We start from the raw sequence: 19,816 nt of genomic DNA, 5'->3' as shown, positions 1-19,816 counted from the left end.
GAAGTGAAGATTAATAAAACCAATTGCAAGTGAATAATATGATCAGAACTAAATAAAATGACAGACTTTGACCAGGCACAAATAGAATATGTTAGTGAATTTGTCTATCTGCAAACACTGGTAACATCACAGAATGATATATTAATATGAAAATAAAACAGTGCATCCATCTAGCTAATAAATGCTATTATGGGCTGGCCCTGCAACTTAGTGCAGAAGCCTGTCCAAATGAACAAAATGTCAGCTGCATGCAACTATAATATGTGCAGTATTAACATATGGCTCAGAAACCTGGACACTTGATGCAACAGTGTTAAGAGCCAACAGGGTGTTCTGAACGAAAGATGTTACGCAAACTGTATGGGGCAACTGATGAAGAACGTGCATTGTTCAGACGATATAATTTTGAACTCTACAGATTATATCAAGATCTTCAAATCATGAAGTTCATTAAAATAAACCACATGAAATGGGTTGGCCATGTTTTTCACATGGAACATGTGAACCCGCCAAAAACAGCACTGCTGCAAAACCCAGTGGAGCAAAGAAGCTGGGAAAATGAAGACTTTGAAAACACACAAGAAGATTAAAAAAATTATTGGTGTCAGAGGATGGAGACTAAAGACACTGGACAGAGATGAATCGAATGGTGTCCTAGAGCAGGTCAAGGACCATCATGCACTGTTGGGCCAGGAAGAAGAAGAAGAAGAAACATTGGATCGTGCAGTATATTAATTAGTCGAAAATAATTTCTGTTTTGCGGGAACTAATAAAAAGGAAAATGCACTCAAGCCTTCCGAAAACCATGGTTGGAACCAGTGGATTGGAGCCATATGAATTCATCTCTGGAACACCATCCTTTATTGAGTACACTATCCTAGGTACAAATTAAAATGAATGTGTGTGTGTGTGTGTGTGTGTGTGTGTGTGTGTGTGTCTCAACAGTCCAGTGTGGTTAGTGGCTTATGTCCGGTGTGGTTAGTGGCTTACAGGAGAATGACATATGACACCCAGGTGTGAGAAGAACAGGGAAAAAGAGAAGAACAGGGAAAAAATGAAGTTAATTTCCTTCTTCTTGTGGCCAGTCTGGAGAGTACTGACTTATTAGTCCCTAACGATTTTTTGACACTATTATTCACTAACTTCAGGTTTCTTATTTATCCCTTCGTATTTTACTGACATGTGAAAAACAATATTCAAATAGAAGCACTTATACACCAGTAACAGATCACAATAGGCCAAATCTATTATCCCGATTATCCGATTATTACTACTATCACATGCTGCTTCATTACACAAATAAGTTCATCACCATGATAAAACACTTCCACACACATAATTGGAAGGACAGTAATGTATCTTTCTTTTGGTTTCATCTGTTTGATACTTACAGGTAAATTATAAATGTCTGTTAATTATTAAAAACATTGCTGCTTTATTCCATTACAGAATGAGAAAACAACTTATTTTTAACAAAGAAAAAGCTGCAAGTTATACAGTAATATCATAGTTACTGATGACGATGCAAGTAAATTTAAACATGCATTTTACACAGAGAGAACATTCCACTACAAATTCACTCATTCTCATTTATATTAGTACTAATAAACTAGAAGAGTGAAAGATAAATCACTATAGACAGTCAGAAACAGGAAAATACCAAGGAAAAAATCTATTTTCAAACTAACTTTCACAAACAGTACTGCCTTATTAACTATTTCACAACTGCACAACTGAAGAAGTAAAACCATGCATGAAGAATAAAAAAAAACATACCTTAAGCACTATCACTATGTGTGCTTCAGCATTATTTCAGCTCCTTCAAAAAGCCACCAGATGCAGATGTGAGCCTCAAGCAGTTCTGACACCATTGAAATGATGTGCCGGCAGAATGTGCATAATCAGCAGCTCCACAAAAAGTAATCGTGCTCGAATGTGCAAAACATACACATGAAAGCTACATCCACTATTTCTAACTGTATGGCTCCACACAGCAAGCAAGAAAAAAATATTGCTATTTGCGTACAGCTAATCTTTTCCTGTATTGCAATTCACATGAACAATTTGCTATAATTACCCTCGTCACAAAAAATATCTTATATTGTGCATGTTTGTTGCTACATGAACATAAAGAGAAGTAAACATTGGGAACTTCAATGGATGCATACAGTTACTCCGTACCTGCACACGACTTAATTCCTCTTCATAGCGTCTCAGTCTGTTAACTTCCAACTTCAATGATTCCACTTGGCTTGTCACCTCTTTTAAAGTTTCTGTTTTCTCAGTAACTTCCTGTTCTGTCACAAGCAACTGAAAATGTACATCAACATAAGAGCTTCATAATGAAGGATAACAAAAATTAGAAATCAACTTAAATTATGAGGTCACTTACTAGATGTTTTATCTTTGCCATTTCCTGCGTTTGAAAACCTTCCAGTTGGTCCATATCTTCTTGATATTGATACACTTTCTTCTTGTACTCTATATGGTTCCAGTTAAGAAAACAGCATGAAAATGTTGTGGTAGTTAAATAAGCATACACAGAATAAAACAAATTAATCTGTGATCATATAAAACATCAAAATATTACATCACTTTTACTGTACTACTGTTAAAATGGAAGTGGGCAACATAAAAATAACCAATAAAATTTACGTATTATTCACTACTGACTGTAAGGAATGTAACACTATGAACAAACCACATTTGAGAAATAATTAAATGTGATGAGTATAACATAATCACAAGTGGCAAGTCATTATTTGGTGAAACCAACAAACCCTGGTTTTTCTTTTTCTTACTTGTTTGTTTGTTTGTTTGTTTATTTTTAGGGCACAAAAATAACTAGGGGTCATATGCCCCCAAATCAGAACCATAGAACATGAAGACAAAAAAGGAGTTAAAAACGACTACACGTTGAGCCCAATCAACAGAAGGAGAGACTAAAAACAGGGACTTGGAGAAAGGTCCAAAAAATACGCCATAGAGAAATGGGGGTCCTGAATTAAAGATTAAATGTCCTTCGACATATTGCTACAACAGATAAAAAGCAAAATGTGGTCACCAGCCCGCACATCGTTCGCTAAGACAGCCGATAACTCTGACAGCAAACATAAATGCCGAAATGTCAAAGGCTGAAGGCAATGAGCACAACATGGCAGGGGAGCACCCCTGATCAAGTGGCAATTGCTAAAAAGACAGTGTCCAATACGCACCCTAGCTAAAAAGATCTCCTCACAGCAAGAGGGCCAAGAGACGGTCATCCAAGCTGCTTGGAGAGGCTTAATTCACCAGAGCTTGTTCCCTTAAAGGGAGGACCAGTGCTGATGCCAAAGTGACACCACTTACTGACAGACAGCAACACAGAGATCATTAGAAGGGAATGGACAAACTAGAGGGTCAAGGTACGAGGACTACGGCCTTGGCAGCACTGTAAGCAGCCTCGTTTTCCTTCAGACTGACATTACCAGGATCCCACATGAACTTCACAGTGGTTCCATCATGAGTGAGCAAGTGACAGCTTTCCTGGAGCAATTGCACTAAGAATGGACGGAATACAGCACACTGATATTCTTGAAGGGCACAGAGAGTCGAAGCAGATGATGCCATTGAAAAGCCTGTGTCGCCTGATGTACTGCATGGCCTGATACAGGGCGAAGAGCTCTGATGTAGATATTGAGCAGTGTTCCAGAAGTCGATGCCAAAAATTGTCGGTGCCAATGATGAAGGCACACTTGACACCAAGATCAGTCCAAAAGCCAACAGTGTAACAAAGGTACTGTCGCAAAGTTCCATGTGAAGGTCATGAAACTTATGGCGATATAGCGAGCCTGGAGTAGTATCCCTAGGAAGGAAACTAAGGCCAAGGTAAACTCGGGCCATTGCACGAACCAAGGTGATGAAAGGTTCATATCCATTGAGAAAGTGGCATGTAGAGTGAAGTTAAGCTGCCAGAACAAGAGCTGAATGCGAACTCCAGAAGGCAACAGAGAAGACGAATGTGCCCTATACTGGTAATCAAAGGAGTCATTGAAGGACGAGGCACGGGATGGGTGGCCAGGCATGGCAGACAAATGGCACGTGTACGTACTGAAGAAACAGTCATGGCAGTACGACAGCGGTAGCTCGGCAGCTTCTGCATAAAGACTCTCAATCGGGCTAGTGTAAAAGGCCCCATTGGCCAAACGGACGCCACGATGATGGATAGTACTGAGACGATGTAAGAGGGACAGATCTGTAGATGAATAAATGAAAAACCAATAGTATAGTTTCGAACAGACAAGGGACCAGTACAAATAGAGAAGGGTGGTCCAATTTACTCCCCAGGAAGTATCGCTGAGGACACTTATGGCATTGAGGTACAGCAGGTGGCAACGTAAGACACATGGTACGACCAAGAAAGTTTCCTATAGAACATGAGCCTCAGGAATTTCAGTGAACTAGAAGAGCAACAAGCCCAAGATGTAAACACTGTGGAAGAAACCAACTGCGCCACCAGAAATTCATACAAACGGTTTTGTCAGGGGAAAAGCATAAGCCATTGTCAGGGCTCCAACAAGTCCATGGCAAACTGCACTAGATCACAAAATCATTAACGTAAAGGGAGCCTGAAATGCCCGGCGGAAGACAGGCCATAATAGGGTTAATGGTTACAACAAAGAGGACGACGCTCAGGACGGAACACCGAGGCACATTGTTTCCCCAGATAAAAATGTCCCACAAGGCAGAGCCCACACTTACATTGAAAACTTGGTCTTTTAAAAATTCCAGAAGGAAACAGGGCATGCAGCCATGGAAGCCCCATGTGTAGAGTGTACGGAGGATACCAGTCCTTCAGCAGGTGTCTTAGGCTTTCTCCAAATCGGAAAAAATGGCCACAGTATGGTATTTCCAGAGAAAACCATTTATGTCATGGCTTGACAAAGTGACAAGATGGTCAACTGCAACATGGCATGATCGAAATCCACACTGTGCAGTGGTTAGTAAATTGCGAGACTCGAACCACCATACCATCTGGCTATGAATCATACATTCCGCCATCTTGCAAACACAGCTGGTAAGAGAAATGGGCTGATAACTAGAAAGAAGGTGTTTGTCCTTACCAGGCTCAGATATGGGTATGACAGTGGCTTCACGACAACATCTTGGAAATATGCTCTCTGCCCAGATGCGACTGTATGTATGAAGGAGAAAGTGCTTGCCTGCAAGGGAAAGGTTCTGCAACATCTGAATGTGAACATCGTCTGGCCCTGGGGTGGAGGATCGGGATGAAGTGAGAGCATGATCTAGCTCCCGCACAGTAAAGGTTGCATTATAGCACTCAAGATTTTGAGAAGTGAAGGGCATCGCCCAAGCCGCCTCCACACGTTTCCAATGGAGGAAGGCAGGGGGACGGTGGGTGGTGCTCGAAATCTCTGCAGAATAGTGGCTGGGCCACTATTGGAGATAGCAATAGGATCCAGACGACATTATCTACTACTGTCAGGCCAGAAACTGGGGAATGGACCTTGGTCCCAGATAGCCTTCAGAGATTGGCCCATACGACAAATCCAGCTAGCTTTTCTGCTGCCCCAAATAACGCACAGCACTATGCACATAACTGTTTACAACAAAGGCTAACATTTGTAAGATATTCTACCTAGTCATCACAACTGGGAAACATTCACTGAAGGTTGCCAGGGAGGACTAAAGCCTCCAGTCGGCCTTAGAAAACTGCCATTTGGGTGTGCATTTAGGTGGGGGCAGGAGTCCGCAGTCTACTCAAGACGATGGGCAAGCTGGGCACTGCAGATGGAGAGTTCCAAATAGGAAATAGGTGTGCATGGAGTCTGAAAGAAACTTGGGTGCTCCCATGTTAAGGCAGATGAGGTTAAGTCGATTCAGAAGGTCAGCCAAGAGGGCACCTCTCTGACAGGTTCTGGAAGAGCTACAAAGGGGATGGTGTACATTAAAGTCACTGAGCCCCAGAAAGGGGTGAGGGAGTTGCTAAATAAGCTGGAGGAAGTCTGCCCTGGAGACACCAAATCACAGAGGAATCTAAACGGCAGCTTGAAGTTGGGTAGTCAGGGAGATGGGCTGACTGAACATCATCCCAGATGAGCAGCAATACTCCTCCATATGGAGTGTTGTCCTTGGGAGGGGGATGGTGGGCAGGGTCAAAGTGGAGTGGGAAGAAATGAGACAGCTCAAAGTGGGCGCTGAAATTCCAAGGGCAGCCGTAAGTCCTCTTTGCTGGATGAAGGCCGCAATCATCCCATTCAGGGAGAGACATGACGAGGAAAGGGGAGAGGAAAAAAATGAAGGGTGTCATCTTGATGGCTGCCAAGTTCCAGTCTTCAAAGACACAATGCTACAGTGCGCAGGAGGCTGGGAGATTCTGCTCCACGATATTTACAGAGGCGTCAGCATTCTACTTCTGTCAGTCTGCAGAGTCCAGGGCACAAAAACGGTTGGCGGTGCACACCGGTGTCACAGAGGTCGGCTGGGAAAGGGATCAATGTGGTGACACCATCGAAGAGACTACCAAGTCGGTGAAGGAGAAGACCATATGCCTTTATTTGATTTCTTGGAGCCTTTCTGATTGGTAGAGGAAGACTCGGATATTTGTTGGCTGGAGGAATGTGAGAAGTCTTTGTGGGAGTATCCCTTCTGTACTTTCAAGCCTGCTGGATGTGATGCAGGTGACTTTGCCCTGTGCGGCAAAAGTTTGGTGGCTTGTTGCACAGCTGGAGGAGGAGACGGGGATGCTACCATGACACTAGGCAATTTTAAAACTGCATTGCAGAATTTAAGGTCACACGTCTGCATGCCCATGTCCCTGCTGATGATGATGATGACGACGACGACGAATGGTTTGTGGGGTTCACAACTGCGCGGTCATCAGCACTCATGCGAAGTCCCAATTTTTTTTCACAGTCACAAATGATGATGATAATTAAATGACAAGGACAACACAAACACCCAGTTTCCAGGCAAGGAAAATCCCCAACCCAGCTGGGAATCGAACCCGAGACCCTGCGATCCAGAGGCAGCAACGCTAGCCACTAGACCACAAGCTGCGGTCATGTCCCTCATGGAGTGAGATATAGCAGGAACAGCACTTTTAAGTGCCAGATGGTAGAACGCAGAATTTCCAACTAGCCAACAACTTGCGAGCAAGCAGATAAGGCTCTTTCTCCTTCACTCAGACCTCCTGGATGGCCCACTCATCGAGATACACGAGACAATTTCACAAGGAGGCAGCATGGTCTCCATTGCAATTGATACAGCGGGAAGGAGGAGGCGGACAATTGCCCTCATGAGCATCCCTACCACAGGTCACACATTTGGCCAGGTATTGACAGGACATTCGTCTGAGTTTAATGATGACACTGGTAGCAGCGCATTGTAGTTAGAATGTACAGTCAGACTGTGATAACTTCATAGCCTGCTTTGATCTTTGATAGAAACACAACGCTGTCAAAAGTGGGAAAAGGAGTGTGTGTGTGCGCACTAAGGATGCATCTACCTTTCTCTTCACCCAATGAACTGCAATGACACCCTGAACAGAGAGTTATGTTTGGATTTCTGTCTTAGTCAGACCATTGGGCAGCCTAGTGTAAATAGCACCATGTGAAGAATTTAACATTCGATGAGCCTCAACATGAACAAGATAGCTGTGGAGAAGTGAAGCTGCAAGCAGTTGTTGTGCTTGAGAATCAGAAGCAGTCTCCAAAGACAAAGAGCCACTGCATATACGAGAGCAGGATTTCACCGGCCGACAACTGCATTCCAAACACAAAGAGCCACTGCATATACGAGAGCAGGATTTCACCGGCCGACAACTGCATCAACACGTTTCTAAATAATAAACAGATTTACCATACAAAGTACTGACCATCTTTAGTAACCATCTTCAGTACGTGAAACCAAGAGGAACTGTGGTGCAGCTGGGAGGGTCTTTGAACCATTAGCCTCATTCCATTTGTTTAGTAGACATTGACTGTGAAGATGATTGGCTCACAGTGATAAAATCTCTCATGACTGCCAGCTTCTCCGATGGTGAGCTCCTTCCAACTGGGGCCTCCTCCTCAGAGGGGGATGCACACCTGCCTTATGTGATTGTTCACCCATCAGACCACACCTGACAGAAGGACCAATTGGCAATTTGGGAAGGTAGTAGCTCAGGCAATCACCCACCCCTGGGGTTCGCCTGTACAAGGGGGTATGTGCGAACTCTACCTGTTGACCCAGGGCTGGGAATTACACATTACCCAGTCACCTATTACACTTCAGACACATGGGCCAGCCTTCAGGAATGTACAAGGAGGAAGAAGAAAAAGAAGAATCTCAAATGCCGAAGTGGAGGGAGGACTGGAGAAGGGGAAAGAGGAAAGGAAAAAGGAACGAAAAACAGTGGAGAGACTGTTGTGATATCGGCCAGTGAAAATGCAGAATACATTTCCTAAAACATCCCAGACATGTTTTCCAAGGGAGGGGAAAAAAAAAAGCAAGAAGAGAGACATGCGGTATGGAAGGAAAAAGATGCTGCAAAGGCTGGGGCCCTGTGGTAACCAAGCACGAACCTGCCAAAGAGTGGTTAGCCCCCTGAGGCATATATTTATCTCTCTCTCTCTTTCTCTTCTTTTTTTATTTATTTTTTTAACGGGGGAAGTGGGATTTGGCAGGGGGGGGGGGGGGGGGGGGAGATGTTATTCAATGGCGACAGGCCAGATGAATGTTTAGGACACACAAGAAACAGCATCAACTGCACAAAGGAAGTATCTATGACATTATTCACATGCGGATGATCACTATCACACAGAGACAGGGTGCTGCATTGAAAATAGATTACACTTTACACGTCATAGGTTCCCTGATGTAATGGTCATTACTGAAAATATTGGAAAATCTGAACAACAAAGATCACTTCTTATACTTATGCGTACCCACAGCTTTATGTCCACTGTTTGTGTCACAAAGCTAAAAGCTTATACTCCTTAATGCACCATAATTTTAATATATTCATTTTTCACCAACTTTGACTCCATATGGTACTGTTTTGCACAGCAACTGTGTATTATTATAAGAAATGACAGAAGCACAACAATCTGTTGCAATCTTCTTTTTTTTCTGGTGCATATCCAGGTATCAGCTGTAAATAGTCATCTTCAGTGCATTTGAGTGAGTTATAATTCAACAGACTCCCAGCAGTACGTCATAAGAAGACTTCATTGATGCAAAGGCTTACTTTTTCTTTTTTTCCCCTCTAGGACTAGTAGTTTCTGTACTGCAGGGCATGAAAAAATCTGCAGATAATTAAAAATAATATTTTAAGAATATAAAATTGATGTCAAACGAAATGGGTTAAGAACATATATTAACTATGTATACCACATCTAACAAAGAGTTCCCAAGTGGTGGGATCAACTTTTTGAAACCATCTGTACAGTATTGTACATTGTGACCACAAAAATCACTCCCTGCAGCCATTCATCCTGGTGGGCCCTCATTTCAAGTAACCGACAAAAAAAGTGCTCAATACCATTAAACAAAAATAGGTTGTGTGGTGTAATGAGTAGGGTAAGGCCTTAATGTGCGGGGGGATCATGCATTCGAGTCGCGTGGGGTGACTTACATTTTTTAAATCTTAATTGAAATTACTTTGATCACTATTTTTATTCAATTAATTGGTTTAAGTGTAATTTTTTATTTCTAGTCCTTTGTGGCAACATTTTAATCATCATATGAATATTTTAATTCATTCTCATTTTTTCTTTATACCATTCTTTTTCCATTCGGAATTTTTATTATGTGAATTTAACTATATTTGTCTATCATAATACGCAAATATCTGAAAATGCCAATCTAATGGTTAAAAAGCAATCTATTTATACTGACTGTGCAAAGGTGTAAAGATGTTTTTTTTTTTGTTAAAAGATATGCATTTTTTATGGTAATCGTCATACAAACATTTAAAACATTAATAGTTAAATTCCTATTGCACTATGGACAACATGACACAGATAACAATTCAAATAAAAGAAGGGATTAGAAGCAGTGATGGGAAAAAACATTTTATTTTGTGGCCAAAATCGGTGTATTTTTTGTCAAATTTGGTGTTATTTTTTCAATGGTATTTTTGCAAAATAGGTTGAATTTTTCATCAAATTTGGTGTTTCTTTACCAAATTCGGTGACCTTTTTTTCCAAATTCAATGTTTTTTCTCTTGCCAAATTCGGTGTTGTTCCTTCACCATATTTGGTGTTTTTTGCCAAATTGTTCGTTAATTTTTTTGTAAATTTGGTTTCTTTCTTCCAAATTTGACATGATTTTCTTGCAAAATTTGGTGTTTTTTTGCCAAATGCTGTAATATTTTTTGCCAAATTCGGTGGTGGTTTTCTCCCAATTTGTCATCATTTGTTGCCAAATTTGGTGTTACGTTTTATTAAATCTGAAGAGCCAAATTTCTCTTTTTTCTTTTTATAAAATTCAATATTTTTTTCTAAAATCAGTGATTTCTTGTCAGATTTGGTGTTGGTTTTGGCCAAATTTGATGGTATTTTCGTTGTCACATCAAAGTTTATTACTTGGGAAATTAACCATTATTCTCAAAATTATACACGAACCTCAGCCTTAAGGAGAGTAGAAAGCAAAATGCAATTTTAATTTGCAATAGCTGTCAGTTATTATCAGTTATGATTATTAGTGAACTGCCATCCTCAGAATTACGACATTTTCAAATGGTAAAATTTGAAATTTCACTATATCTCTTAAAAATTGCCAAATTCACTATAATTCGACACTAGCATTTTTTGTGTTATCTTTTTTGCAAAATTTTCTTGTCAAGAATTATAACTAATACGAATTTCAAGCAAAATAAGGAATAGAAATAATGAATGCAATAACATGGATCAAAAAATAGGATGATAAAAAGAAAGAAATTAATACATAAGATGAGTTAAAATCACATGCAAAAATATTTCAAGTGAAAAAGGATTACAGGAAGAAAAGTGAAAGCAAATAAAGTAAGTACAATTATTAAAATGATGCAACAAAGGAATAGAAATAAATTACATTTAATCGAATTAATTGAATAAAAGTAATGATCAGTCTTTTTGATAAAAATTTAAAAATAAAAGGAATAATAAAAAAATTTGAAAAATCTGACCACATCGGGACCCATGACCTCCTGCATGTGAAGGCCTTACTCTACTCATTACCCAATGAAACCACTCAATGTGACAATACTTTTTTAATGCTATTAAGTGTCATGAAAAATGGAATTTATTTTCATCAATTTCTCGCAAACAAGGATCCATCAGAGTGAATTGATGTAGGGTGTTATACCTGGGACCTTAATATACATCACTGCATAGACATTTGCAAAAAGTCGATCCTACTGCTGGGAACTACTACTCACAAGTGCAGAAAAAAGGGGTGGGGAGGGGTGAGGTGGGCTGGTTGACAGAGTGTGAGGGAAGGTCATCTCGAGATTGTAGTCATGCACTTCACTCCTTCACAGCTCTGCAAAATGAAATGCTAACAAGTGGAGTCCCCACTCTCTCTGCCTAACTTCAATACCAAAAGCAATTACAGGATGTTTGACAAAACTATATCAACCTTTCCACACTTCACCCAGTGAACCATTGGCAAAGCAGTGCACAGACGTGTCCAGGGGATGTTTCCTTTTCACAAAGTACTTTGACACAACATGAAATACAGATATGAGTTACTAATAACACTAAGGCAAGAAAAACATATTGACAGATCCTACATAAATCTCTGCACACTGTTCTACATTTGCTAGAGGAGAAATTGATTCTTAAGTCATCTAGGAGTAGTTGTGTTCTACACTGAGCTCATAATTATATAGCGGAGTTCATTTCAATTTATTGAATGCATACTAATTTCCAATTACGTGAAGATTTATGTAATGTACATTCCGGTGAACAACCTATGTAATGTTGGTTGGAAAGGAGTGGATTGGTAAATGTGGCACCGTGCTGGTGTTTATCATTGACTGCACACTGTAAAGTCATGCAAATGTTGCAACCATTTGATGGTGAATTAATGAATGGCCAGGAAGTTAATGCACTTCTCTCATCATTAATTGTGTTATGGGATGCTGCATATATCTTTTTCACTCAGGTATCACTAGCACAATTGTTGCAACCATTTGATGGTGAATTAATGAAAGACCAGGAAGTTAATGCACTTCTCTCATCATTAATTGTGTTATGGGAGGCTGCATATATCTTTTTCACTCAGGTATCACTAGCACCATTAGAATAGGCTGCACTGAATGGAGCCAGTACCACACATATACAGCACATCTTCCAAGATGGGTGTGAAAGTGTCTGATGGAATGGACTAATCATGCTGAAGTTTAACGGCAATCTGGCGTATGCACTGCTTCACTGAGGCTGAAATATCTGATGTTCTATAAAACCTTGGTGACCTATTTCTGTTGGAGAGGGAGCCAATTTAAGCCTCTGGGCCTTTTCAGATGTTGGAAGAGGTGAGGCTGAGGTAATGCACTTGATACCCTTCATGCTCTGAGAATTATTCAAACCACTGGTAGCGGAGACAATGAAATCTTCATTATTGAATACATACTGACAGCATGTTGCACTTCAAAGTAGTAGACAAATGACAGCTGAACTTTGTAACATAATAGTTCACTTAATAAGTGCTGATAAGTACAAGACAAACTAAAAATAACCCCACTATACAAATATGATCAGGGTGAAGTTATTTTGACTGCTCACATAAGAGAACTGGACAGGAAGTACTGGGGAGGTATAGTCAGTCTCTAAATAGATAAGCGAGCAGCGCTCATGGCAAGAGTATGCACTTTTCCTGGAAGAACACCACAACTGCAGGATGACTAAGAATCGATTTCTCCTACAGCAGTGTAGAACAATGTGCAGAGATTTACACAGAATATGTCTATGTATGTTTCTTGTGTTAGTATTACTAGTAACTCATATTTGTATTCTACATAATGTTAGGACACTATGTGGAAAATAAACACCCACTGGTCATGCTCGGGCACTGTATTGCCAGTGAATCATAAGGGCAACTGTGGAAAGGTCAGTAGAACTTTGTAAAACACCCTGTAGTTGCTTCTCATGATGTAATATGACAGAGAGAACGGGAACACTCCTCTTGGCTCTTTCTGTTTGCAGACCTATGGAAGAGGGAATTGCATGACCTAGCCTACCTCCCCTCATGCTTCTTCCCTCCACCCTCTCCCCCATTACCCCTGAAAACCATTTATACCTCAATACGGTTCTGCTGCCCTTGGATGTTGTACTCATATTTAACATTTGTTCTTAACCTATTTTATTTAACAATGATTTTATACTATTTCTAATAATTTGCTATTTATCAATCCTGCACAACACAGAAGCTCCTAGTCAAGAGGAAAAATTAATAGGATCTTTTTTGTAGGAAATTTAACCCTCCATTAATTGCATTGCCTACAAATACAGCCTCTGTGAACACTAATTTCTGCCTTCCCGCTCTTGAAAGACACGTGCATGTGTGTGACCTAGCAGCTTCCTGCAGAAAGGCGGGTTGAGGTTCAAGCCATTATAGGTCTGATCTCCAGTGAGTTAAAGCAAATTTATTTTTTTAAAGTGGGTTATTCCTACATTCCACACTTTTAACTTGTCCCTCTTTGGGTTGCACCTGACAGGGAATTAATACAGTTTAATTTTGTACTGGGAAACATTTTCACTAGAGGTGGCAAGTTTCAATTTACCCCACGAAAAATGTAAAAAAGTAACCCCTATAATCACATTCCAACAGTAAGTACTTTTAGTATGTTGTCTGTGGCACTTCTTCCTAATGCTGCACAAAAGTTTGTGACTACATAAATCTTTGCCCCTAATTTTCCTTTGTTGGCTGGACAACAGAGATGTATCAGTACTCTGCATTTCATCTATGGTATATACGCTACACTTTTGTTCGAATGTTCTGTAAGTTTAGGATAGTTTGCATTGTGAAGATCCTTTATCCTCGCCGTAGCACTTTCTAGGCTTACCATTTAGTTTCACTGCATATTGAGTATTCATAATTATGCAGCGACAGCTGGTCAAGCTCTATCCAGAAACAAAAAATTACCTTCATCTGCTGACAATGGTGGTTGTTGTTGTTGTTGTTGTTGTGTTGGGTGTGTACTGGGCATAATATTTGAGTCATTCAATTAGTCAGCAGTGTTCTTGAGATACAGACGCGTGTGTTGCCATATAATAAGGGTAGAATTACATCCATCTCAAGAATGTTTTCCTTCTGATTATTCACGTTGTGTTTCCACTGTATCTGAAGTTACAGTATCAAGATGTTCATTGTGTGTTGTGAGATACAGAATTTTTCCTAAACAAAGCATAGTCTGAACTGGTTTCTGAATAAGAAACAATTTTAACAATAAATAATACATTTTATGTTCTGTCATTAATTGTTATCAAACAAATGAAAATCCAAGATCTTGTCATTAATTGTTATCAGCTGCTTCCTTCACAGTTCATTTCATAACACGCTATTGATGGAATACATATGAGTGGCCAATTACAGAAAGGCATATGGAGTAATTTAGCAGTGTCAGTAGCATTATCATGTCAGTGTTACTTTACTCCTCTCCACATCTGTCTCCAATTGCACATTCACACATATTCCTTCAACAGCATATTATGAAATGACATACATTTACACATCTATTCCACAAGCCACTCTTTGCCTTGTGCCACTACAAGTCATTTACTTTCCTTTTCCATGCACAAATGGAGAAAGAGAGAAGCAAATGTCAGTATGCCTCCATACTAGCCCTAATTTCTCCTGCCTTTGTGTCCTTACACAAAATGTATGTTGGCGACAGTAGAAACATTCTGCAGACAGCTTCAAATGCCAGTTCTCTAAAATTTCTTAACAGTGTTTCATGAAAAGAATGTTGTCTTTCCTCCAGCCATTCCCATTTAACTTCATAATATTCATCTGTTGACTGAGCTTACAGGTAATAAATCTAGCAGCACACTTTTGAATTGCTTTGATGTCTTTCTTTAAGCTGACCTGGTGAGGATCCCAAACACTCTAGCAAAACTCAGCACACAAGTGTTCCGTTTTCCTAAAATTCTCACAACAAACCCAATTCTACCATCCATCTTCCCCCTAGAGCCCTTAAGAGTTCATTCAATTTCATTTTGCTATGCAATGTTACACCTAGATATTTAATTGACAGGAATGTGTCAAGCAGCACACTACTAATGCTGTACTGTAACATTACAGGATTGTTTTTTCTATCCATATGAACTGACATGCATTTAGAGCAAGCTGTCACTCACCAACCATCAACAAATTCTGTCCAAGTCCCCTTGTATCCTCCTACTGCCACTCAATGACGACACCTTGTCACAGCATCATCAGCAAACAGCCACAGACTGCTGCTCATCCTGTTTGTCTAATCAATTATGTAACTGATACCAATTAATGATGGAACACAAAATCTATTACTTACAGTTTCAGTTGTTCCTTCCTCAAAAACCACTTCCATCTACACTTTGATTAAGAAAAATCGGAAATACGGAAGCGTCCGATCCCGCCCGTCTGCTTTGACCCATGACGTCACAAATATGGCGGAAACAAAAACAAACACACACACTTTCCACAAGAAGCCTAATGACACTAACGGGACAAGCGCGGGAAATGGAGTGTTTTGGGTGGGGGGCAAACTAAATATAAACAAATTTAGATGCCTTGCGTAGCTACAACGTGTAAGTGAAGACAGCCATGCATGAATACCCACCCATCTCCCCAGGGGTCGTAACCCCTGCAACCCATAGAAGATAAAGATGCTTCAGTAGCTGATTAGTGTTTTCTGTCTTAAAAAAAAAAAAATCTCACGGGATAGAACGAACAGATCAGAAAGATAAATATAATAAACTAAAACAGAAATTGGAGGAAACAGATAATTAAAATAAGTAATAAGTGTTTTTAAATTTAAAAAAAAAATCTCACGAGATAGAACGAACAGATCAGAAAAGTAAATAAAATAAGATAAAACAGAACTGGAGACAGCTACACTCAAACCAAACTCCGCGCCGTCATGACGCCACACACGACAGCACCCTTACGTCACGGGTCAAAGCCGACGCGTGGGATCGGTCACTTCTGTCAACCCGAAAAATCCGATATGGAACAACATATATTTAGGATCATAAGACTGAAACTTTGGATATAATGTAAACACAGTGTGAATAATTAGACTGCACATATTCTCAAGATTAATGCAATTTTAACCCTGTTACACTGGAACACACATTTAAATGTGTCTGTAGCTCAAGAACACTGTTGACTAACTGGAAGATTCAAACATTATGCCCAGTGCACATGCGACATGGCAACAATAATAATTCACAAAATCACAGTTAGCAGGAAAAGATAATCTTTCACTGCCTGCTGCAGCTTAACTAGCAGGTGCCGCGTGGCTACTGATAACCAGTATACAGACAACTAAATAACAGGCTTAGGAAATATTGAGAAGTAGTAAATATTACAAAATGTGAGGATATAGAATCCTCACAGTATGTCTACTTCATGATGATGTAATTTCTGGATTCAATAGCACTACGATTGAGAACACTGAGATAACATGCTTTTGAATATTTGTATTAACTTGGCATACAAAACAAACAACAACATTGATTGTTAAAAAAATCATTCATCAGCAGTAAAGAATACATACCTTCAGCCACTTTTAAGGCTTCCTCCAAACTAAGTTTCTGTTTCACAACTTCTCTTTTTTCTTCTTCCAAAACAATTTTTTCTTTCTCTAACAATTCCAATGATCTTTTCCATTCATTTTCTTTGGTTTCCATTTCTTTCTTCCATTCTTCCTCCTGCCTTTCCATTTGTCTTTTCCATTCCTCTTCTCGCTTCTGCATTGCTCTTTTCCAGTCATCTTCTCTTTTCTCAAGACGTTTTATCTCTTTCATGCTTAAAACCTGCCAAATAAAAGCACAGAAGCAAGCATAAATCATTTTGAACTTGACTGTTTAGAACTATCAACAACAGCACACCACTGTGACACCAGCAAGACAATAAATTTGATCTTATTACCAGCACAGATAATTTAAGTGTGTGTAAGTGGGGAGGGGAGCACATCCACACATTCATAGACAGCTTTGGAGAAAGCTGAAGAGATTCACATTAAATTGTGTGTAAACCTTGCCAGGTTGAATGTCAGTTCTAAGTTTACTGTACATCTAGAGAAAATCAAAATGCATATGACGAAACCACTTATAACAAAATAAATTAAAATATGACTTGCACAAGAACTATACAGAATGGTACTAGTAGGAATGTATGTGCAAAGGATTTCACACTGTGCTTCTTATAGTAAAATTAAAGCCCATCAGGGATAGAGGACAGAATTTCAATATTTTGTTAATTTGTAAGGTAATTTAGTTATTCTAGAAACTGACTAAGCAATACATGACATCAGACATGTGATACATATTTATTTAGCCACATAATTAAAGGGATTTGGTGTGGGCCATTCCCAAGAGAAAGTACTATTTATATATGAGAATCTGTGTTATTAAATGTTACTCCTCATACAAAAATGATGAAACCTTTACTGGCAGTAACGTCATGACATGCTAACTGCTGACATATCTTGCCAAATAGTGTAGGCTGCAGTTATCCAGTAATGACCCTGCATGTCTCATTCACTGCCTTTGCAGCCTCTTTGGCATGTGCAGATATGTACCAAACATGACACGTGTATTCTGCTACAGAAGCAAAGTGATAATGCTGATGTTAAAGTTAAAAGCTGAGAGCCTCATGCAGTGACAATTATGTCATTTTTGGCATTCGCTTGTAGCTTTATATTATGACAATGCAGCAAAGCATGTAATGTCACAAGTGCAGTCAAGTGTGATACGTAAATATTTAGTATAGGCCTAAGGTAAAGTATCCTACTGTTGTCCTTTCCGCGTTACACTTCCAACTGCTATTGACACATAAATGGAGGTAAATTATTTCATAGTAAGAAACTAGTAGCTTCTAGATGCTATTTCAATTTATCCACTTTATAAATAACAAGAGCCCATTGTAAGTATTCTGACTTCAACATGAGATCAAAAATTGCAAATTTCTTTTAACAAGCTAGTGCAAATTATGATTAAAGTAGTATACTGCATGTGCATAGCAAATAAGTATAATGAAAAGCACAAGACCATCTTAATTATTCCAAAAATACCTAGGTATTAAATATAAGGTATCTACATTTTCTGGTCATGACAACAATCAACTTATTTTCTGATACAAAATTTTGAGGCAGTATCAGTATTAGCGCTGTTACTTCAATTCATCAGTTAGTGGATTTGTAAAGCACTGTCATCCAGATACAAAACTCGGGTCCCAGTAGTTAGCAGGATACGCGAAAGATGCACATTTATAGGCATACTTCACTTACTTCAAAAATGATCATGAACAACGAAATATCTAGGCTGTAATAAATAGTGAGGAAACTAAATGGCACAAATTACTCAATATGCAATACAAGCATATTTCAAAAAGGTACGGTTTTTATGTAGTGACAACTAAAAAGGCTGGTATGACAAGGGAAAAAGGGGGAGGCGGGGGGGGGGGCAGGAGGCCCATGTGTAGGGTTGTATAAATGTTGTTTTACAACTCGATAATAGTAATGTTTTTCCAGAGACGAGGTTCCATCTGTATTAAAGCGAGAATCGGAATACATCGTTTGCTTAAATATAATCTCAGGTTCCAATTCACTCTTGGCACTACATACGACAAATGACAGTTTCCCCTCTGAAGTCAAACCACACTTCATTCGTTGCAGGGTACAGGTAGCCTGAACTTTACATAATATGGCCTTGTTCAAATGTACAGGATTAAACATGAATTTTTTTTACATGTAAACTGAAATGAATGCATATACAAATAGTGGTATTCGGTATTAGTGGTCGACAGCGAAAAAAAGTCTTACTTTTCCTTCTGCAAGTTTGACATCCACACTGTCACGCCTGCTAAGCGAAGTTGGAGATGTAGCACCATCTTCTCGCAACCCATCAAGAGATATACTTCCCACGCTCGAACCAGAACCTTGTCTTGAATGCCTTGAAGTCCCTTTCTGTGGGGGGCTGCTGAGTATTGGAGCAAGTTTTGCTACATCGTTTCCAGTTTCTTCTTTTATTTTATTCTTCAAACTGGCAAACATGTCAGTAACTTATTTCACAACCTATGCGTGAAAGTATTAACAGAACACTTGTCACCCAACAGTTTGCGATTACTAATACGACACAAACGGAGATATCACTGTTTCCTTTATCTCATCAGCTGCTACACGTTGACAAATGTGTCACTGGCGTATAAAAAATCCAAAAATATTACATAAACCAGCAGGTTAAGTATACAACATATATACATTGGGAAGAATATTTTCTTTTACTACGGGCCATAACCATTATCAACATACTGCTGGAGCGAACTGTTAGCTATCCAATATACGCCCAGCACACAAAATTTACATTACAGTAGTCACTCCTACCCACTAGCTGCCATGTTTCTTTCCAAAGATATTCAACATCACAAAGCGTGAGTCCAGGAGAGAGGATACCATAGTATGGATGGTTGTGTTCTGAGTGAGAGTTGAGCGGCACGTGGGATCGTTCAAGCAGCTACCAGCGGACTTCCACGCACACACAGAGCCAAAATCGCGTATAAGCAGCGTCTTCTCCCTTTTTTGTCTAGCAGTGAGAGCCTGCAGCCGGACTACTCCCGGAAAAATTTTCTGGCGATATAAGTTGCTAGA

General features: G+C 39.6%; 1 protein-coding gene across 3 annotated transcripts in view; it reads right to left on the bottom strand.

The window, feature by feature from the left end:
- LOC126258401 (golgin subfamily A member 1) overlaps positions 1–19,565 on the bottom strand; it is a 139,743-nt gene extending 120,178 nt beyond the window's left edge. For all 3 annotated transcript variants that reach the window (XM_049955641.1, XM_049955642.1, XM_049955643.1), the window contains exons 1-4: positions 18,992–19,565; positions 16,724–16,982; positions 2,393–2,481; positions 2,182–2,310 (exon numbers count right to left, since the gene is read on the bottom strand). In XM_049955641.1, the coding sequence (XP_049811598.1) occupies positions 2,182–2,310; positions 2,393–2,481; positions 16,724–16,982; positions 18,992–19,222 (708 nt within the window). In that variant the 5' untranslated portion in view covers positions 19,223–19,565. The remainder of the gene's footprint in view (positions 1–2,181; positions 2,311–2,392; positions 2,482–16,723; positions 16,983–18,991) is intronic.
- Between the last annotated feature and the right edge of the window lie 251 nt (positions 19,566–19,816).

This window comes from Schistocerca nitens, chromosome 1 (genome assembly GCF_023898315.1).
Source record: "Schistocerca nitens isolate TAMUIC-IGC-003100 chromosome 1, iqSchNite1.1, whole genome shotgun sequence".
Lineage (NCBI taxonomy): Eukaryota > Metazoa > Arthropoda > Insecta > Orthoptera > Acrididae > Schistocerca > Schistocerca nitens.
This window is presented reverse-complemented; position numbering and strand designations above follow the sequence as displayed.